Source organism: Chelonia mydas, chromosome 2 (assembly GCF_015237465.2).
Source record: "Chelonia mydas isolate rCheMyd1 chromosome 2, rCheMyd1.pri.v2, whole genome shotgun sequence".
Lineage (NCBI taxonomy): Eukaryota > Metazoa > Chordata > Testudines > Cheloniidae > Chelonia > Chelonia mydas.
Window position 1 is genome coordinate 110,097,246 of NC_057850.1, and position 23,097 is coordinate 110,120,342.

The following is a 23,097-nucleotide window of genomic DNA, read 5'->3' on the forward strand; positions in this document are numbered from 1 at the left end:
TCTTCGGTCCATACCCTTGCATCCCATTACACCATCACCCAGCAGGCCCGGGACAATGCCAGCTTTGGTAGAGTGGTGTTGCAGGCTGCATGTCTGTTAACTCCGAGCCCACCTCCAGGAATACTGCTTGTGAGTCACATAACATAGAAATGACGTGAGCAAGCACTCGAAGAAGAAAAAACGGTTACCTATACTTCATAACTGTTGTTCTTCGAGATGTGTTGCTCATGTCCATTCCATGACCCGCCCCCTACCCACTGTCAGAGTTGACGGCAAGAAGGAACTGAGAGGGTGCAGGGCTGGCGACATCCCATATACCGGCACATGAGCATGGGGCCCCAGGGGGTTCCAGAGCTGGCCCTACGGATACCACTAAGGGAAAAATCTCCAGGAGCCGTGCATGTGGGTGCGCACACATCTATCATGGAAACGACATGAGCAACACCTCCTTGAAGAGCAACAGTTACAAAAGGTAGGTAGGTAACTGTTTTTTATGCTTAAATGTGTCAGGAAGGAGATTATAGGTGCATATTTGTACAGACTTTATAGTAATGAATGAAGTATTGCTAATTTTTGAAAAAAAACAACAGTATTTCAGGACAGTTACTGAAGGTCTTGGTAATGAACTGAGACAAGGCAGAATAAGAATTTACTTTAGTAAAGGAGTGCACTTGATGAGGAATCTAAGAAGTTGTCCTGAGAACCTTCTAGCATTTTATTTCTTTTTACACAGACTTGTAATGTGTGCCTTGTTTATGGAAAAGTGTAGATGTGGAATAGTTCTTTGCATTCTTTGACAGAACAATGGACAGTAAATAAAACTTGATGAGCACAGGATTTTGCATGAAGCTTACTTTGTTTAAGCTTCATATTCTTATTTCATTTTGTATTTTTTTCCTTGTAATTGTCAGTATGTTTCTGTCCAGTGAAGGAATGGTAGGAGAGCCCTTCTGTGGCTAATTTAACACCTCTGCGTTTCTAAGGATGTTAGTCTCACACAAAAAATCCCACTAACCCATCCTAACAAGTAGAGCGTTTGCTTTAACTTTCAGTGACAGTGAATAGGACTTCTAGTACAGTTTAAATTTCTGTAGTCATTTCCCCATCAATATAATAATAAATTAACCTTCACAAGTTTTCTGAAGCATAAACCATGAAAGTATGTCTGATCCTAACTTTTAGGATCAGAACAATTGAACTAATAAAGATGTAATGTGTAGAAACCATGTAAAAAAATACCTAATTACAAAAATAAATACATTAAATAAACCCAGTGGCCTTCTACATTAGCCTTTTTTCTATAATTTTCTACTGCTGCAGCTCGGTTGGTGGTAGCATTAGCATAGACAAGGCACTGACAACCGCTGATGTATTTATCATCATGTCATACACTCACATTCCAATTATTGTTTTAAATTAATTGAGCTGCATGGGCAGTAATAATAGTTGGAAGTTAAGGAGAGAGCGCAAGAGGAGACAGAGCTGGTTAGTGCTAACATTGGCCAGGTCTACACTACACGCCTCCGGTGTTATAACTACGTCTCTCGGGGTTTGAAAAATCCACACCTCTGAGTGATGTAGTTACACTGAATTTAACCCCCATGTATTCCGCCTCCTGGGGAGGTGGATTAACTATGCTGATGGGAGAGCTCTCTCCTGTTGGTATAGGAGCATCTTCACTTAAGCGCTACATTGGTGCAGCTGTGCTGATGCAGCATTTAAGTGTAGCCCTGCTTTTGTCTCCACTCCTTTCCTTCATAAAGATTCTCCTGGGTGGTGTGAACTAGGGATTAGTTAACTAATTGTAGTTGTTTTAATATGAGCATTTAAATGAAATGACTGAAATGCTTGTTTGGGAACAGGTTGAGTATCAATGGAAATGTTTCGGGGGGTTTTAAAACCCCCACCCCTTTCTGTAATGAGTTCACTCACCACACCAATTAAATCTGGCAGCAGAATCATGAAAGAAGGCTGGATGTGTCACAGCAGCTTAGTTTTAGTACATGTTGGAAAGACTCTTTCCCAGATCTTTTTAGGATTATAATTCTTTGTGCAGTCACTACAACTTATACTTCTAGTATCTGGGAAGTAAACATTGTCTGGGGCACTATCATTTGGCTTGTGCCTTTTCTTCTTGACTTGTGATGTATAAAGTAGGCCTGAGGGGTTTATGGTTTTTTTAGAAATTCACGTCCTGTGTAGATTTTGCAATGATTGGAGAATGAGCACAAATGGTGACATGAAGAGCCATGATAATGAAGGTTGAAGAATTGAAAGAGGGTGGGATTATTTTTTAATAGGGAGTCATGTAGTAAAACTATTTACAGCCCTTGGAAATTTACCATCCAGGTTCCAGTCTAAAGTTTTCATTAGTACATCTATAGGTTTATGCAGCATACTAGGGGGTGTGGATGTGAGGAAGAGAGTGGGTTGGAAGGGTCGGTAGCTGTTATCTGTGTATAATTATTATTTACAGAAACATAATTGACGATACCATGTTGATATCAGTTTCACTTCTCATACAATAAGATGGAATATTTGGTCACAGTAGGTATACTTGTTTAGTTAGCTCAGCACTTTATTCCTTCTGAACTTTTAGTTTCAGTTGGTTAACTATTTGACAACTATCGTTATAGATGTGCTAATTTTATTCCTTTTCTTGGCACCAGGAAAAAAAATCTCATTGTCACTGATACTGTTCTGACAGTCATCCATGTGTAATAATTAAACTTAGCAGAACAAGATCTGCTTGTTAAGTTTTAGCTTATAATCGTCTAACAGTGCAGAACATCTGTATGTGTTTTATTTCTAATTGGGGTCTTTGTGTAAGCTTGGCAGCAGTAGGCACTACTACTGTGCTGCTCTGCCCTTAATCCATCCTAGTTAGAGATTTAGTAGAAGTCAGTAACTTGTGACATTTGATTTCCTTACTTTGAATATAGATGGTACAGGTACTGCATGTATAATTTAATACATTGCTACATTCATGGAAACTATCTGGAAAAGAGATTTGTTGCAATGAATAAAAGATTAGAACAGATTAATATGGTTTGTTGACTTTGTTACTTACTATTTTAGAGTTTGGGACAAAGTTATTAGTGGATCCTGCAAGATTCTTGTGTTTGTTGCTCTGGAGATTTTATTAACCTTTAAAATGAAGATAATGGCCCTGACTAACACAGAGAAGATCACGCAGTTTCTGGAAAATGTAAGTACTTGTCCTAGCTGTGCATTGTTTTTGGTGGTATAGCAAATATTTTCAGGTTTAAAAAAAACAACAACTTTTTATCCCTTGTTAATTCAATTGGGATAAAAAGCATTGCAAAATGAGTTACATAATATTACCCAGAATTCTGAGAACTGGGTAATACTCGATCTGCCTTACCTCCCTCAGTCTTAGTGACAGTTTGCTTTTCTACATTAAACCCACAATCAATGTTTGTATGTATTTTTATTTAGAGGTAATATTTTAAATTTTAAGTTTACCATAGTTCTAATAACAGTTGCAGTCATTACAATGTTACAAACTTTTGGGAGGAAAGGAATCCATAAGGTAGCTGGTCCCAGGGTTTTAGGAATGGCTGATGTAGGCTTTTACCTTTAGAGGCCAGATTGATGACCACCTTCAGAAAAATCCATCGGAGGGATTATGGGGAGAACCCACTGTCCTTTAAGTCTCCCCCAATTGTTCTGTTGGGGGTGATTTGGGCTTCTCTTCCTCCCCCACACTGAATGAGCAGAGGTTTCCAGACATCCATGGAGGCAGTAGGCTCTCTGCATGGACCATCAATGCCTCAGCACTACCTTGAGCCATCTTGCGAGGACTTGTATCCTGGCATTGGATCCTACTCATGTTCATGTGGTACTGAGAGATTTCTGTGGAAAAGTTACTGTAGCTTCAAGCTGTATTAATTTTTTGAAATTCCTTACAAGGTTGATGGCACAAGGCTACCTGGCCCTGGTCTGCTCCCTCCCCAAAGAGTGCTCACTGTGGAGGTGACTGAAACACCCCCTGTGACGAAGCGGGACTGTTCTTAATGTTTCCTCTGAATATTGTGGGGGTGCCTCAGTTCCCCCTAGGCAGTTCTTAAGTATCTAGGTGGTGGGATAAGAGGTATGATCGTTGCAGAGCCCTAGAGGGCAGGTGTATGCAGGGGTCTGGACACAGAGAATGGCCAACACCCTGTTTCCTGGCAACTGATGGCCTGGGCCCTTCCCCCCTGGGAGGTGAGAGCTAAAGGGTTGGAGAACAAAGGAATCAGGTGACCTCCTGGCCCGAGAAAGGGACAAAGCCCAGAGGAGAAGGGCCTGGAGAGAGTTTCAGTTTGGGGCAGGCTGGGGACGTGGAGTGAAGTGCAGACGCGGTTGTCTGGCTCACTGCCCCCCAAAATGGACCAAGCTGAGAGGTCCTGTTCTCTGTATCTACAGGCTCTGGTTTAGACCATGTACCTGTTGTCTAATAAACCTTCTGTTTTGCTGGCTGAGAGTCGCGTCTGACTGCGAAGTTGGGGTGCAGGACCCTCTGGCTTCCCCAAGACCCCGCCTGGGTGGAGTCGCTGTGGGAAGCGCACGGAGGGGCAGAGGATGCTGAATGCTCCGAGGTCAGACCCAGGAAGGTGGAAGTTGTGTGAGCTGTGTGTCCTGAAGACAGTCTGCTCACAGAAAGGAGACTTCCCCAGAGTCCTGACTGGCTTCATAGGGAGCAGTTCCAGAGCATCGCCCGGGGACTCCGTGACAGCCCCCTCCACCTCCCTTTATGTGGAAACAATGAGATGGGTGCCAATCTGGCCATGCCTGAACACATTGGATCCATCCAAAGGCAAGTCCTGCCTGTGCCCATTTTTGTAAATATTTTGATTAGGGAGAAGAGATGACAAGTTTGGAAAGTGAAATAAACAGAATGGAGAATAGAAATATTACTTTGAGTGACTGGATATTTTGTTTTAGGCTCTTTGACTACCTTGTCAAACTTAACACAAACCTGTCTCCTGATCTTTTGTAGATTCCTCAAGATAACACTGACGCAATAGTGAGCAAAGCTATTGATTTGTGGCACAAACATTGTGGGACACCGGTACATTTGGTATGAGAACTTGCTGCAGTCCTCACAGTTTGGAAGGACATACCTTCTGATGGTACTTCCCTAGATTAGTATCTGTAGATGTTAAATTGTTTCACATTTGTGCTGTAAATATCATGGTGATTAATTTGTAAATTGTTGCAGTAAAAATAAAGACTGAGTTGTGCTGTGATAAGCAGTAATTTTGGTAATATAGTTGCAACATTCAAATGTGCTAGTACAGTGCTTTCAACCTTTCCAAACTGCTGTACCCCTTTCAGGAGTCTGATTTGTCTTGCGTACCCCAAGTTTCACCTCACTTAAAAACTACTTGCTTACATAATCAGAAATAAAAATACAAAAGTGTCACAGCATGCTATTACTGAAAAATTGCTGACTTTCTCATTTTTACCATATAATTGTAAAATAAATCTATTTGGAATATAAATATTGTACTTACATTCCGTGTATAGTATACAGAGTAATATAAACAAGTCATTGTATGAAATTTTAGTTTGTACTGACTTGGCTACTGCTTTTTATGTAGCCTGTTGTAAAACTAGGCAAACATCTAGATGAGTTGATATACCCCAGGGGTATGCGTCTCCTTGGTTGAGAACCACTGGGCTAGGGTCCTCTGAATTGTGGCATTAACATAAGTTGTTTAGCAGGGGAGGATGTAATACACAATCCAAGAACAGATTTGCCTGCCTCTTTATGACCCACTAAACTAGTTACATTTTGTGTCTAAATAAGACAATTAAAGGAAGCTGTCCTTTGGTGGTATATATACACACTAATAAAATGACAGCCTTTTAGTGCCATGTAATTAAAAATGTTAAATCAAGTTCTAAGGGAAAAAAACTTTGTATGTAATTCAATGCTGTAACAAAAGTGATAGTGTGTTTTGAACACAGAAGGGAATAGGCATTAAAATGTTAATTGTTATTAGGTAATACCTCAATTTATGGTTAAGAACAGTGGCAGCAGTACATTAGACTATGGTAGATAAGCAGCTTGCTAAAAACTGTATACAATTGTGAATTGTTGTGTCTTGTTCTGGAATGCAGAAACAGATGGATTTTTTTTTTTTAAAAAATGGCATTTATAGAGAACTTAACAGTTTGCTCTGTTTTAAGAAGAAAGTGATTCTGCTACCACTGCCATCCTCAAGATCCTCCCTTCTAATTCAGGTGAGACAGCTCAGTAGCCATGATTGAAATGCTGTACCAAAATTATGTTTGGTGGCTTTAATCTCTTCCAAGCCAACACCTTTCCCTATGGGTTCAATACAGTAGAGTGAGGAGCACCTCATCTCTCCTTCAAGCCAGTGGAAGTTGAAGATTGCCTCTTGAGAATCAGACTCTCACCGTATTGCAGGGTCAAGCTGTGTACAGGTTTGAGCAAGTGATGAACAAATCCACCTCATCTGATAGGAGAGATCTAAAAAAAATTGAGAGTATTTAAATAAGCCTGTTTAACACACATTGTTTTTGCTGCCAGGTCTTAATGAAAGTCAGTGTGTAAGCACCTGGAACCAGCATTTGAGTGCTAAACCAATTTTTGATAGTAGTAGCCTCTTTTGCAGCTGTAGAGAATATTTTCTTCACTTCGGTTTATTCAGCTAGTTCATCCAACCTGTTTGGAAGAAGAAAACAAGCTTTTCCGCTTTGTTCAGCTCCCAATCTGTTAGTAAACTAGGTGTGAAAATAGCTCTACTAGTTCTAAAATTTTGAAGGACATGATAACCGAAAACATTCAGTTCAATTCTCTAACTGCAAAGTAAAATACTTCCTTTGTGTAGAGAGGGGTGAGGTTTTTTTGGGGTGGGTGGCTGTGTGGGGGCACTGAAACAAATTGTGGTCAACTTCAAATAGATTCAGTTGAGAAAAGGAAGAAAATTTGAAAGGGGGTTTGTTCCAGCTGTTTCAAACAAAAAAGGTTCAGTTGTTTGCTGACTCTATTCCTTTAATCCATTTCAAACGTCAAACATGTTTTGTTAAAACTACTTTAGCTGCTGGATATTTTTATATGTGAAAGTTTTAAAAACAATTTAAAAGTGCGGTTTTTGTTGATTAACAATTTCCATCCACCTAGAGCTTGATACAAGTCACAAATAAACCATTCGGTGTTTAAGAATCTGCATTAATATGCTCTCTATATCCTGGTTAGCAAAAAAGCATCAAATTGAGTGTAAATGCAAGTCAACATGTTAAGGGCTACCAGCCAACCAGAAGTGGGGAAAAAAATCAACCTATCTTTGAAAATGCGGAACAAAAGTAAAGTTGGTGGACTTACATCAGTGTTTCCTGCTTGGTGCTTCAAACAATCCATGTTGCTAAAAAGGGATTTTTGGAACAAGAGTGTAGCTATGAATATAGAAAAAACTTTTCTTAAATACTTAAATGAAATTCAGACATGCTTTAACATTGGCCAGAGACAGCACATCTCCCGTTACTAAATCCAAAAAACCTTCAGCATAAAAAGAGGTGGTGTACTTTCTTTTGTTAGAACTAAGATCACTAAAGTGGAAAGGGGAAAAATTCTCTCTTCCTTTGTGCAGTTGGCACTTAGTACACACTCTTTCCCCCCCAGTGTTTGTGTGGGTCTTTCCCTCAACAACAGGGAAGAGCAAGTTACTAAAGTGTGATTATAGAACCATATACATTGTCAAGAGGTCTTGGGTATGAGTAGTACCTAAAACTCTTCAGTTCAATAAAAAACATTTCAGGTGGGTCTCACTCTACACTAACTTGCTTTTTTATTTTTAAAAAGATTCTACCTTGGTTCTTAATGCTGCAATAATGCAGTTGCAAAATTCAGGCCTTAGAGTTTCACTGAGTGGTCAGTAGGGTGTGAGGTCTCCTGGTGCCCCGGTCATTGTTCTGGGAGAGAGGCTGTCTTTTAGGCATAGATCTCTAACCAACCTATTGAAGCCCGAGACGTTCCAGCTGGAATCATGGAACAGAAAGACAACAGTAAAGAGTCTTTACCATTGCTTGCCTCTCATGGCTTGCTTACACCTTCATAACAAATAAATCCTTTATGTTTAAATGGAGTCCAGCAGCACTTCGAAGAATCTCAAGGGCAAAGTACTCCATGGAATGGCTGTAGAACTCCGTCTGTAAAAGGTCCAGTGGGATGCACCTAGTTAGAGCAATTCCTCTGAAATGGAGTCTTCAGTGAAAAGAAAAAAGACTGATTCAGCAGTATAGTCTAATATTAAAAACAGGTATGGCATAGAATAAATGTCTAAGCCTTTGGACTGCAGATTACATTTGGACCTTTTCTTTTTTTAATTGAAAGCGTGTTCTGTAGTGACAAGGAATCAACAACTCGTAGACTGGGAAGAGGAGCTTGTTTAATCAGAAGTGCCCATTAATGCAGACTGCTTTCAAGTTTGCAGGAGAATGTTCTCTAACTCACCACTTAACCAAATGCAAACAAAATGCCTTACTAGGACAGGTACGTCCCAAAGGGTACTGTGGTAAGCAATACAAACCGTTTTGAACTTCTCATGTTAACAATAGCTATTTTATGTAAACATTTTAGTAAACACTGAATGAATCTTCACATGCTGTCATGATTCCATTCCAACACCACCATTTAAAATGCCAGCCAAAAAACTCATTTGCAATCATAGCTCTGCTCCCTCTTACTAGATGTGGCTATTTCTTTTCACTAAGTGCATTATTCAGGCTGGGGCAGGTTCACTCGTTGATCTTTCTTCAGGCAGGATTGGGCCTAGAGAACAAGTTGGTTCAGCTCCATGCACCTACCATCTGGTTATGAGAGGTTAGTTTTATTTTAAAACCGGACCCAAAATTTCAACTCAGTGATTTCATTCAGTCCCATTGGTGAGGTATATGCCTCATGTCAGAAAGTTTAGCAACAGATGTGAGCTTCCCTACGAGAGTTGTGGATCTGGGTCAGGCCCATCTCTCTCTGTTTTATTATCAACTGTGGACCAGCAGCTCCATAAATATACTCACGCCTGTTTCCACATGTGGCCCTCTGACTGAAATCAATAGACGGGGACCAATTTTTTTTCCCCAGGTGTGCACACAAGTGCTGGGAGTAATGTCTCTGAAGTCAGGGGAATTATACTTCAAGTGGACCTGTCAGTCGCTAAACAGTGGGAATAAGATTAAAATCATGCAGTGATACTCAGCCCTGACCTACGCTGGAGGGCCGGGGGGCAGGGGAGGATCGATCTAAGTTACGCAACTTCAGCTATGTGAATAACGTACTTAGATTGACTTACGGTGGTGTCTTCGGAGTCAACGGGAGAGCACTCGGGGGTTGATTCATCAATGTTTTTTTCCTTTTAAATAAACTCTTATATTATGGAGCTATTAGTTAGTGATGCAACAGTTAAAGTGTTGACCTTTTCACTTTGACCAGGACTAAGAGCCCTATTTTTTCACACATAAATGAGGGAGTTTTGTCATACTGATTCTTGATGCCTATTAAATGGTGTGGGTGTGTGTGTATATAAAGAGAGAGAGAGAACATGCAATTAGTTACTGTGACAAAAGATGGTTCTAAGTGTGTTCACGTTATAAAGTTTCACTGCTACACCCCTGCTCTCTGTGTTCTCTGCACACCCAGTGGTGACCTGCGTCCTACACTGGAAGTCTAATGTCAAATATTAGATAATTAATCATACCTCAAAGGAGTTATGCCCAGAATCTGGAACTGATCAGCTCTTTCCTGAACTACTTGTCAGTGCCCTGCATCACTAGCTGAGCTCAGCACTGAGCCAGGGCAGAAGACTGGAAGATGAAGGGGAGGGTTGAGGTGAGAAGGAAGTGTGGAGAGATGGGGGAGCATGAGTGGCAAGCAGGGTTGTCAGAGGCTGAAGCAGTTGAGCAGGGATGTGGTGAGAGAGCTGGGGGAAATCCCTGCTAATGGCTGGGCAGATTGTGACTAGGGGTGTTTGGGGGCTTCACCTCAGACAGTGGGGCAAAGGCAGAAGGGCTGCAGCAAAGAGCAGGGGGAAATTACCGTTAGGGAGGCAAGGGACCATCTCTACCCTCTCACACACATCCATTCTTTCCCATTATGGTTCACCCCTGCTGGAAATGTACTCCAGCCCAGCTGCACACATCCCTGGGGGAGGAAAAAACCCAGAGGCATAGCTGCTGATTCTGTGGGTGCTCCAGCACCCTTGGAAAAAAATAGGGGGTGCTCAGCACCCACCAGTCACAGTTCTCTGGTGGGTGCTCAGGGGAGAGAAGAGAACAGCAAGCTGCACGAGGTGGGCCGGGGCGGGGGGGGGAGGGAAGGTGGGTGGGGCCTTGGGGGTAGAGCACCCATGGGGAAAAATAAAGGTCAGTGCCTGTGCCCACCGGTGTGCTTCATCAAATTGGGATAGTCAGCCACTGAACTACAAGTAGATTGGTGAAGGGGCTGGAGGAACTAAGCTGGGGGGTAGCACTGTTACTTTTGGAGTAAGCAGAGGCGGAAGGACCAGTAGCTGGATGGCTACCAGCTCTCGTTGGCTGGCCTGTGCCTCAGGTAGGGATCCAGCCGTGGTTTGCCAGCTGAGCCGTGCCGCTGAGCTGGAGGCTATTTTGCAGCGGCAGGGTGGTGAAGAGACCATCTGCTCAATGCTACTGTGTAAAATGTAGGCCTGGGCTGTGCGAGGCAATGTACGCCTGGCCGACCTAGTTGGAGTACATGGACATTTAGAATCCTTTGAAATGAATAGTGCTAAATACATACAAGAATGTATTTGGGCGAAGGAGCACGAGTAGCTTGTAGCAGGTCTAAATTTGGCCCTTAGCCCACAGGGGCAAATAAAGGATTAGCTTTGCTATCACATTTTCTGTTAGCTTCCTGTCACTGTACAAGAGACACTAAGTCATTTGATCATAGGTTGTTGGGTTTTTTTTTTAAAATAACTTTCCCCCCATGCCACCCCTTGGAAGCTGGAAACTGAAGTGTCAGGCGTATTATTTCTCCTCCCTTCGCCAGGCATAAGGCTGGTGGCTGCATGATTGTGAGTGTACGTCTGCTGGAAAATAGAAAGAGCACTGAAGCATTTATTTTGGAGGGGGAACCCCCCCCCCGGAAAACAACTACATGGATCTGTCAAACAAGTCGCAGCATCTTGGTCTGGTCCAGTTGTACCCAAAGCAGTTGTTTTTCCTCCAGAGGCTTAAAAAGATGCCCTGGCTCTAGCCGAGCCCACGGTGCCTGCTGCAGTTCTTACACTGGCAGCATCCAAATGTGTGACTGTGGCACTGGCACAAAGACACCAGCTGATAAAGATAACGCTGACCAGCAGAGGACGCCACCAATGGGGCGGGGGGGGGGGGCCTCAATTCTCTACCACCCAACAGAGCTCACAGAAAAACCTTGGCTAAGAGTCAGTAACAGTGAGCCAATAGCACATTTGTGCATTGGCCATAAATATCTTGTCATATATCTAACTGAGAGAGATGATTGTAGGTATAAGGGGCTAGAGCTGCAAAGGGAATTAGGTGTTGCAACATATAAGTCCTAGGATCCCTGCTGCCTAGTGGAATTCACAGCCCTGAATGAGGTGTCAACGTCCCTCCTGCATGGTGTGGTATTCTATGTATCGAAAGCTTATGCTCAAATAAATCTGTTAGTCTTTAAGGTGCCACAAGTCCTCCTGTTCGTTTTGCAGCTACAGACTAACACGGCTGCTACTCTGAAACCTGTCAGTATGGGGAGAGTTGCCTAGGAAAGTGGTTCCCAGCAGCCAGTGAGATGAGCACAGAGCTGTCTAAGCTAGCCGGGAGTGAAATGCAGAGGAAAGGAGCTGGGGTTATATCCCCAAGTGCCCCACTGCTGTTCATCTGGGCCTTGGGCACATGACTGACAGGCCAGAGGGAGGCACCTATTTCTGCTCAGGATTCTTAGCTGTGACATGGAGTTAGGTGCCTAAACCAGGTCAGCCCTTGAGAGAGAGAGAGACCCCCCCTCCCACCATTTGGAGGGGACGACCGCTGTTGTGTCCCATTTGGAGTCAGAACTTAAACCCAGCTCTTGCCCATGGCAGGTGAGCGCCCTACTCACCAGGCTCTATGATATTCTGGGATGAGTCTCTCAGACTCTGTTACATCTGCCAGGCAATTCTGATAACACTTGGCTCTTACACAGTGCATGGAATGACATGCACATGTCAGGCAGCTAGCTCAGTTCCACGTTTGCTTGACCACTTGTCTTTTAGGTGAGGTGAACGCTGAGCATGGTTCCTAGATTGGGTCTTGCAGGCAAGAGAGGTGGAGGAATGCCTAGTCTAAGAATCCCATCAGGGTTTTGTGTTACCCTGTCACCTCTGTTTTCTTGGGGAACCAGCCTTTCTGACACATGAAAGACACCCCCCCCCCCCCCGCCCAGCCTCTTCTTGAACCAAAACTGATCAGAAGAAAGACTTACACCTAAACACCTGGGATAAGGATGACAGGATTAAGGAAACTCCCCTAGCCTCATTTGCATTAAGATGGGACAAGGAGGCATCTCTATTAGCACACAGAATGGAGAACAGAGATTTCAAGGCAAGAACCGCACTGAACTCTGGGACCAGAAAAGTAGGGAAGCACTGCATGATCGGGGAAATCTCTGCTCCAGATGTTAATGAACCCACACCTGCACACACCCAGCCAGCTCAGTACTTATCAGACCAATTCTAGTAATAAATCCTTTATTGATATCCAAAATAGTGAAGCTCCTTAATTGCACTGTGAGCTCCCTCCAAGGAACACCGCCCAAAGCCAGGAATGATCAGCTCCCATTGTCTAGCCTGAACAAAACACCTTTGGTAGACTCCCTTGTTTACACATAAACAAATCTCGTGTTCTCCCTTAAACCATTGTTGTTTCTCTACAAAAACCCCTCCCATGCTCAAGTAAGTGGTCTGATGCCTGGATCCAAAAGCTGCATCAGTTCTATTGGGACTTCGTCTTCTCCTGACTGATCGTGCTGGGGGCTCTGCCGTGTGATCCTCAGCTACCACCACCACCTGGCAACCCCAACTGGTTCAAGCTTCACGGAGCGGTGAGAACTCCTCTCTCTCTCTCTCTCTCTCTCTCTCTCTCGGTGTAGCCTTCTGACCCTGACTTGTGTGATCAGTTATTGTTTTCTAAACCTTTCCTTTCCTTTTTTCTAAACCTGACTTTTATAATCAAGTTTAAGTTAAATGTAATATTATAACTGTTTTGTTTCTTTGGCTCCCCTATGCCCTATGGTTATTACCTGGCAATAAATAACTTGCATAACTAAGCTGGTTGAATCTCGCTCTCTCTCTCCCCCTTCTGGTTTTTTTTTGGTTTCCCCATTTGCTCTGCAGCAACACTCCTTATACCTAAGCTAAAAGATCCCCGCAGCGCCCAAAAATCCTGTGGGGTTTGCTCATCAAGTGGGTTACTACCAGAACAATTGTAACATGAAAGTGGGGATAGGGACGTGTTGAGCCTGGGACATATAAGGGTGGCAGCTTGGACGTGCTGATTAACCTGGTCCTCTAAAACGTGCTCTGTTAATGTGTGTGTGTTTGTCTGATTCTGGGAACCTAGGTCCTGCAGGATAGCTCCATTGGGAGGGGACTTGCAGAAGGGAGGAGTAAAGCTCCGTATGAGACCACAAGTAGTACATTGATAGAAGTACAGAAACCGCCCTCCCCCCAGAAGAGTAACCCTAATAAACGAGCATACCTCGAAGTAAGGGGGAAAGCTGGTAACATTTGGCATTAGTTGGGTTCTGAGCAGCTCATCCTTGAGGGGGCCATTTAGGGATCTGGGGCAAAAATTGGGGATTGGTCCTGCTTTGAGCAGGGGGTTGGACTAGGTGACCTCCTGAGGTCCCTTCCAACCCTGCTATTCTATGATTAACTGCCAAAGTCTTCATATTGCCCCACAGGTTGGTACATGCCCACTGGCAGAAATTTTAATGTCTTTGGGGATTTAGGTGCTTAGATGGTCAGGCAGCAGCCGAGCAGTGGTTTGGTCAGTGGTGCCTAAACATTGGACTTCAGGCACCTAAGTCCCTTTGTAAATCCAGCCCCCTACTGTGTGCCTCATTTCCCCCCTATGAGAAACAAGGGGTATAGTAATACCCACATTACCAGGTTAATTCATTAGTGTTTGCAAAGCTCTAGGAGCTCATCAGATGGAAGGTGCTGTGTAAATGCGCATTAGGCTTTGTGCCCTGCTAACAAAGCATTTTGCAACGTAGTATTTACAGGTGAAACTATATGCAAGTGTTAGCTTTGTTGGTTATACTTAAACCTACAGTGTTTACATTAAAAAAAGGACAACTCTAAACAGAACCCTCTCCTCTGCTTTCCCCTTCTTACCTCTGTCAAACGGGTAGACAAAGCTAGGAGGTCCCTCAGCCCTTAAGGCTCTGAAGCGAGAGTTGTTAGAAAAAGCCTCAAGGTAGCCGCTGCTCTACACAAGCTGCTAATGCTGTTCCCAAACTGGCCACCAGAGTGTACCTTTCAACGTGGAAGTAGAACACCCTCAAGACACAGCCAGATTGCAATCCATGTTGCAGACAATTATAGTGGGCTATGCTACACTTAAAATTAAGGTGAACTTTCTGATTAAAGCTTGATTAAGTACTCTAAAATCCACATTGCTACTTGCACTGCCTTGAAACTTGGGGTGCCTCTCAGTGGCCCAGGGATAGCGAGATAGTCCCCTCATTGAGCAATGCCCCAATACACCTATAACACATACTCACTCTGTATTTGCACTGTACTAAACAGGAGCTACCTACACTTGCCCAAAAACTTAGCCTGCTTGACAGCAAGAACACCACATCTGCTAAATTTTACAACCCCTTCCCCTTAAAGCACACAATGCTATCCAATGCTACATTTTCCACTTACCCTTCATTAAACTCACAGACCAGGCTTGTCTCCCATCTAACCACTGACTATACCCATGGCAGGAAGACCCCCCTCTACTGACAGCCTACACAACGCAGTGCTGAAATGAGGCCTACATACATCTCTTTCCTTTGATAGCACACCTGGTGATCAGGGAGAAGGATTCACACAGCCCCCCAGATCACCTCATATCACAGTCACAGCTCTTCCAAACTGCTCCAGCCAATGCCTCCATCATTCAATACAGCTACACCTAACACAGTGAATACAGCTGGCCCTGCAAGCTGATAATTGCCAGGGGCTGTTGCTGGCTCCAGGGAAGCAGAGTTACGGTACATGCTCACATAATCTTAACTCCATAATTCTTGGTTCTCAGTTTTGCTGAACTTCATGATATATAATAAAACCATAGGGTTAGATGGGACCACAAGGTCATCTAGTTTAATGTCCTACCAAGATGTAGGATTTGTTTTGTCTAAACCACTCAAAACAGATGGCTAGTCACATGGGAGGTAGGTAAGCCCCCCCCGTCCCTTTCAGGGAGGCAAGCCCCTCCATGCCCCCTGAGGCCCCACCCCTCCAGCCCTCCAGAGCCCTGAGCAACCTCCTGCAGCTGGAGGGGCCCCGCCCCACCCCCTCTCAAGCACTAGCCCCAGCGCCGCCTCTGGCCACCAGCGGGCCCAAACTCAGGCTGGAGTTGAGACTCTGGCGCCCTGCCAGCTTTAGGATGTGTGTGGGTGTCTCAGGGAACAACATGGGCATGGGCAGGGCCCGGCCTGGGTCAGGGGAGGCTCAGCCTGCCCTATGATACCCACCGCCCATGGCTGTTCAGTCTCTTCTGTGAAAACCTCCAGTGCAGGACATTCCACCACTTCCTTAGACAGTTTGTTCCATTGTCCTACTGTTCTTACCAGAGGCGGATTAAGGTTTCCTGGGGCCCTGGGCTAGAGCAAATGGGGGCCCCTCCCTATCCCTTCCACCTACCGTCCCTCCCCCATTCCACCGCTTCCTTCTGCGGCCCTGCCCCTTTCTGTCTCTTCCCCGGGCCCCGCCCCATTCCACCCAGGGTCTCCCCCATTCCATCCCTGTACTGTGGCCCCGCAACCAGACATGCGCAACCCATGGAAGAAAATGCAGAAATTGGGCTTGATTTTGGCTTAATTGGCTTGTGAATTGCTTGTTGACTAGTTTTTGGCTTGTGGCTTCTTTTTTTATCATCAGTTCCCGGCAAGCTGGCGCAAGTGGGGGAGAGAGTCAGGGGTGCACAGCGGGCCCACCACAGTCCCAGACTGCATGCGGGAGGATCTAGTCACATACAATGTTGGGATTCTTAGGGATTGGCTTGTTTTGGCCTTGTTTTGGAATGGGATTAGCTTGATTTTTGGCTTATTGTGAAAGTTGGGTGCTCATTTACTGCATGAAAGTTGGCAACTGTGGTGGGCACCAGGACCCAGGAGGTTGCATCCAGCTGCTGAGGCAGCAACCCAGAGCAGCTGCTCTGTCCTGCTCCCTTTGCTTGGCCTGGCAGGTGGGAGAAACGCAGTGTGGGAAGGACGGCCCACTCTCCCCACCCCAGGCTAAACAGTGCAAGCCCTGCAGGACAGCTCAGCATTTGCAAAAATTGGCGGGGGAGGGGGGGAATTGGAGTGGCATGTGCCCCTGCATGTGCTCCCCATACATCGCCTTTGTTGGGGGGGGGCAATGCCACCCCCACAGTTCCCAAAACTACACCCATATATGTGACTTGCATCCTATGACTCTGTTAATGCAACCCAGAACTGCATTTGCTTTTTCTGGAACAGCTTGGCATTGTTGACTCATGTGAGATTGTGATCCACCCATAGGTGCTGACTTACCCTCTGCCCAGTGGGTGCTTGATCCCCCCCGCCTCTGCCCCGCCTCTTCTCGCCCCTGCACTGCCCTTGCCCTACCCCCATTCTACTCCTTCCCCAAAGTCCCCACCCCCCACCTGTTCCCACCCCAGACCCGCCACCATTCCACCCACTTCCCGCAAGTTCCCGCCCCTTCCCTGCCTCTTCTCTGCCTCCTCCCTTGAGCGCGCCATGTCCCCGCTCCTCCCCATCCCTCCTGGAAAGTCCTAAGTGCCGCCAAACAGGCGTTGGGGGGGGCAGCAGGGAAACAGCGCGCTTGGGGGAGGAGAAGGAGGGGATGGGGTGGGGGGAGCTTGGCTGCCAGTGGGTGCGGAGCACCTGCTAATTTTTCCCCATAGGTGCTCCAGCCCTGGACCACCCACGGAGTCGGCACCGATGAATCCACCACAGCTTTCAGATCCTTCTCAGCAGTGCTGCTGCCAAGCCAGTTATCCCCCATTCTGTATTTGTGAATTTGGTTTTTCTTCCCCAAGTGCAGCACCTTACATTTGTCTTTTTTGAATTACATTTGGTTATCTATAGTCCAGTTCTATACTTTATCAAGATCCCTTTGAATTTTAGTTCTATCTTCCGAAGTCTTTGCAACCCTCTCTACCTTTGTGTCACCTGCAAAGTTGATCAATACACTCTCTATTCCTACATCCAGGTCATTAATAAAGACGTAAAACAACACCAGACCCAGAACAGATCCCTGTGGAACCCCAACTGAGACCTCCCTCCAATCTAACTGGAGGCTCCGAGAGGAATGAAGCGGCCCATTCCATGATCATTCAGGGTGAGAACCTCATTTGAAGGAGAACACCCGATGGAGATGAATGCAGCCTGAAACAATAGCTGAGATGTGAACTACTTCAGTAAACTCAGTGGGTATCCTCATGTCTCCAGTGAGTACTTGGAAGCCTGAGATATGCATCAAGCCTCACACCAGTGTGAGCAGCGTGTTCTCTTGAAGCATGCTCTGCGTGTGCCTGTTCTCAGCTGCCCACCCAGAGGGCTCACATGGGGGGACAGGGAGAGGGGCTGTAATCCACCTGGAAAGACAAGGTCCCCCATATCCCAGCTCCCAAGAGACAACAACGGCTCAGATACCTACTAAAAGGGCCTGGCCATGCCCCACCCAGATCTTGGTGCACACATGGGAGGAGAGAATGAGGCTGACAGGTGCCTCCAACGCCAATCCCTCCCACTTACCCTGGCACCCACCAGCATGTCCCCCCAATCCCAGTATCCCATCCCTTCCCTAATCTCCACATCCTCCCCCTGAGCTGAGCTGAGCCACCCCTCCCCCAACACTGCTCCACTCCTCTGTCACCCAGCCCACCCCCCAAATGCCCCCATTCCTTGCCGCAGCCCCCATGCCCCTCTCCCAGCAACCATTCACACGTGTAAGAGAGCTTCAGCATCCTCTGAATTTTCTGCTGCACTCAGATTGCACCCCTCCCCAAATAAAAAAAGCCCTTTGCCAGAGGCAGATTGTAGCAGAAATCTGATATAAAAAGAGGCACGTTGCTATCAATCCTCTTGGCTTGTCAGGCTACACATGCCCAGTGTAATCAGACTGGCACATGAGCCACTCTTAGGACTTTTAGGCCTGCACCTAAATTGAGAGAGACTCTCTTGGGCAAATTCTCTTCGGAATTTTGGTCACCAAAAGGCTTGTGGGTGCCATTCCCTCTTTAGGGATAACACTTGAGTGACTGAGTCCCTGGTGCAACAATCACAGCCCTGTTTCCATTCCTATCTGCACAGAAAGAAATTGGAAGAATCCATAAACCTTAAGAAACACTTTTACAGGGGGCTGTATCTTGGGAACCCCCTTGACAAATGGTCTTAAATTTGGTTTACTAACTCTCACCAGCACCCCCATGAGGCACGCCAAATATCAAGACAATGCAATTCACTGTACAGATTTTATAACCCTTAGACTAATCAAGCATTAAACAAAGCTGGTCTAAAATTGCTGCTTTGGCACATGTCACTACTGCTGTTCCCACACTGGCCACCAGAGTGTACCTTTCAGTGGAGATTAGGAGAACCGCCTTCCTCCAGACTGAGCAAGTGCTGGTAATAAACTAACATTAATGAAAGCACAGGCCTCTCCTTCATTAGTCCAGTTTGGAGCACTACTTTAGCTTGTAAAGTTTGAAAGAAGCCGCTGATTCAGGAAGGTTACATTAGTCTGTCTACAGGCGGAGAGCAGTCAGTCTCCAGCAAGAAATATAATCAGACACCTGTAGCAGTCTAGGCTCATCTGTTCTGAGCTAATGGTAAATCCAGATGTTCCTCCTAATTTTTTTAATCACTGGAAATTTTGAATGGGCTTTTCTCTTGCTTACTGGACTTAATAATAACTAAGGCAGGCTGTACAGCTGCACAGATGAAATGTGGAAGTTGGCCAATGAGGCTGAGGCAATATGAGATGCTGAGAAGTGGGGGGTGGGAAGGAAGAGACAGAAAGCAACTAATAGAAGAGAGCAAATGTTTATTTAAAAGTAGAAAATCTAGCCCCATACTTGATGGGTAATAGCAAGTTGTGTATAAACCAAGCCTGTAATGCAGGCAGCCTTGCCAAGCTGTAATTCAGTAATGGTGGTAACTCATGGATCCGTAGTTAAAACACATAGTATCTTTGCTGTTTAGTCAAAGTAAATGGATTCCCCCCTCCCCCATTTTCCTTTAGAACCCATCAACAACAGAGAGGAGGCAGAGCAGAACTGGGACTGGTAAAATACATAGAACTCTCTCTTCTACCTGAGCAATCCAAATCCACCTGGCTTTTTAGAGAGCAAATGCTATTGCCATCTGAGAGTTATTCAGAGACCAACGTGAAGCACATCGGGACTAAAATCTACAAAGGCACTGTCACCAGGACAGGTTACTGCCTGGTAGACCTGGATGACCTGACTACCACAGACACGAGGGAAGGGAGGAGACAGAGAACACAGCAGTTCTTCAGACACAGATTCTATAAATGCTGCACATTCTGAGTTTCACAAGTGCAATCAAAGACTTTTTTTCCCTTTCAGGAACCCAAAGTACAAGTCTCTAAAGGGAGACAAGCCCAGCTTATGCCCACTTCAGTATCTTCATTTCCAATGGTCCGTCATTCTCTCCCATACTCTGCTCCCAGGCTCCAGTCTAGCCTTCCTTGGCTAGTTGTCACTCTCCACACGCCAAGCTTTCTTTAAGCCAGCCTCAGAAAAAAGCAGTAGCAAACACTCCCTTCCACACATGAGACCTCTCCACCCGGCCCCCTACCACTCCCAACAGCCTCTGAGGGGATTGTGGTTGATTAGAGCCAGCTAGACTACCTACAGTTGCCTTGTTTAATTTGTCATAGGGAGTGATGCATTGCAATGCCTGTCAGGTGTCCTGCTGCCCAGTGGAATTCACAGCCTTGAATTAGGTGCCTAACAATGGGATTCACAAAAGCCAGCAACAACTCCAACAGGAAAGGCTGAAACAGCCTCACCCCAGAATATCCAGTAGGCTGGAAGGTAAAGGCACGCACCCGGGACACACAGTTTCAAGTCCCTGCTCCAAACCCAGCAGCATGGGGATTTGAAAATGGGTGTCCCACATCCCAGGTGAGTGTCCCAGCTACTGTGCTATTGGGTATTGTCGTACACGTGCCAGCCAGCCTGCCCCATGAATTCCTGATCTGGTCACCCTTGCTCTCTTTTGCGCTGGTGAGGCATGCTCTGAGAATGCCTATTGGATCAGGCCCTGCAGGCAAGACTGGCAGGGAAACACCTAGCTTGAGAATCCCACCAGGTCCTTAAGCATCCCGCTACAATGCCAAGAAGCTTGGTGTCATCAGGACTTAGGCAGTTTTGTGTATGCCCACGGGTGGAAACTGAGGCGACTAAGGGAGTTTACTAGCGGACATTTAGGTGCCTAGAGGGTTAGGCAGCAACTGAGCAGGGACTTTAAGAATCTCAGGGGCACAAAGTGGTGGTTCAGCACCTAAATACCTTTGTGGATTTTATCCTTGATGGTTTTAGCCCAGCTCTCTGGAGACACTAGTTCACATCACAAATTGCTACCCTGGACTGAATGGGCATGGCAGGGGTGTTACCTTCACATCTGTGTAGAGAAGAATATTAATAGTGGAGTGTCAGGAAACTTGTACTTCAGCACCTCAAGCTGTTCTGCCTTCATGGATAGGAAATTTCACTCTGCAGTGCTGTCAAGCTGGCAACCTTTATAAAGAATGGAGGCACTTGGAGAAAAGAAAAAAGAGGAGCAGAAGCCCTTTGTTTGCAAGAGCCTGAATGAGTATTTCTCTTCCCATGGCTTTTGCTAAATTGTAATGAGCCTTTGCTGCTGCTCCTGCTTGCGCTTGTCTGATCAATATCTGCTCTAATACTATCCACCAAACTTCTGTGCCTTGAGATTTCCAGAACAAGGAGACCACTACAGATGTGACTCCTGTAATGGGTACTCAAAGGACAGCAAAAACCACAAAATTCACATGCTGAGCGGGATTTTTCTGCAGTGAAGACCAGAGTTTACTAGATTAGTGTTTGGGACAATTGTAGCTGCAGAGTGAACAGCCAATCCTTCCCAGAGATACATGGTGACAGATTTCACCCAGAGAGGTTTCCCAGAGATGGTGGGCTAGATCCTCAGCTGCTATAAATTGGCATTGCTCCACTGAAGTCAGTAGTGCCATGTCAATTTACACCAGGTGAGGATCCGTCATCCTGATTACATTCATTTTCCCTTTACAGGCTAATACTGTGAGGTATTGAGTGCTTACAACCCCCTAGCAGGGCTGGTATCTCAAAGTACTTTTTTTTTTTTTTTGGCAATATCTGACAAAGAATATAACAGGAGGTGAATAAAATACACAAGACCAGGAAAGGTTTTTTTTAAAATGATTTTTTTTTTAAAGAAACTGCATACATCAGAGACAAACAATAATTTAAATACCATGCAGTTTCAGTATGTACAAAATCTAGGACAGAGATCCAGTTTACTTTTTCTTCTAGTTATTTACACTGTTTTCATACAGTTATAATCTGTTAAATTACAATACTGGAAGAGCACATGATTGACAGTCACCACATTCACTCCTATACAAAGACAAACTATGTACATACACTTGGATATCAGCTGGAAAATGCAACTGGTTCTGGAATATGTGAGACGCATGGAAAAGCAGTTAATGTACCCTTCACGTACTTTGTTTTTATAGACGTGTGATACTAAATTAGAGCTGGGTGAGCAGTGGGGAAGATCATTTGTAACCATTTCTGTTGGCCAAGTTTTCATCCTTTTCTTCCATGGATATTTGTACAAAGTGGGTTTATCTGCAGGAACATTGGGGAATGGATGTTCTGCGTGTCATAACCCTATTTGCATGTGAACCTGGGTATTTGTGTGTGAATGCAAGTATTTGCTGGTCATTTTTGGAAGTACTCTCCTCCTGTTTATAAAGTTTCAGCTGTCCAGTCGGCATGCAGAAGCAGTAAAATGTTATTCAGGTGACCAATCACACCTGATGAAGAGAGAATAGTCAATCACAAAGTGAAGTGCTTGCATGTAACCCAGAGGTTGAAACCTCTCAAGGGTTCATTGAATAACTATAAATAAATAAATTAGTAAAAATAGAAGCCTATTATTCTTCTTCACTATTTTTCCTGGTAATGCGTCCTAGGCACCAGATGCACAAAGATGGTACAGGCCCTGCCCCAAAGAGTTTATATCCTGAAACCTACTCAGATCTGAAATGGATAATGCACAGTACATTGTTCACTATGAATAGTTCACCCAGCTCTATTCTACACTATTTCTGGTCTGGAGGTGAAGGAATAGACGTCACCATCACTTCTCAGTAGTTTGTGTCACTTTCTCAAACTAAATTATTAAATTATCTCAAGCAAAACATTTAGTTAAAAGTTTTATGATTATTTTTACCACAACTCCTTGTTTTTTCCCCTTCAATTTTCCACTAATGTTTCCATAAGTTCTCGAGCAGATGTTGCATCACACCTTGTAAGTATTAACACCATTGATTCATTAGATTATTACCGAGATATTTTCTTTTTCACCATTGGCATTTTTTCCTCCACATAGTTTTTAGCAATCAGTGATGAGTAGATGAAAATTTTGCTCTCACCAACCTAGTTTTGTTTCTTTAAACCAGGTAAAGTGAAGTGCGTGCTATTATAAATTATAAATCCTTCTCATACAAATGGAACTCACTGCTGATAACAACGGTAAGCAGAAAAATTATCTGCTTTCTTATTAGCTCTACTTGGCCAATTTTTTTTTAA

At 44.8% G+C, this 23,097-nt stretch overlaps 1 protein-coding gene across 6 annotated transcripts in view; it reads left to right on the forward strand.

Annotated features, from left to right (window-relative positions):
- LOC102944484 (TBC1 domain family member 7) overlaps positions 1-5,252 on the forward strand; it is a 29,303-nt gene extending 24,051 nt beyond the window's left edge. For 5 of the 6 annotated variants that reach the window (XM_007053086.4, XM_027820205.3, XM_027820199.3 and 2 more), the window contains 2 exons: positions 3,079-3,208; positions 5,003-5,252. In XM_007053086.4, the coding sequence (XP_007053148.2) occupies positions 3,079-3,208; positions 5,003-5,089 (217 nt within the window). In that variant the 3' untranslated portion in view covers positions 5,090-5,252. Of the gene's footprint in view, positions 1-3,078; positions 3,209-4,428; positions 4,488-5,002 lie in introns of those variants that run through there. The other variant, XM_037893140.2, reaches the window with a different exon arrangement.
- Positions 5,253-23,097: the final 17,845 nt, after the last annotated feature.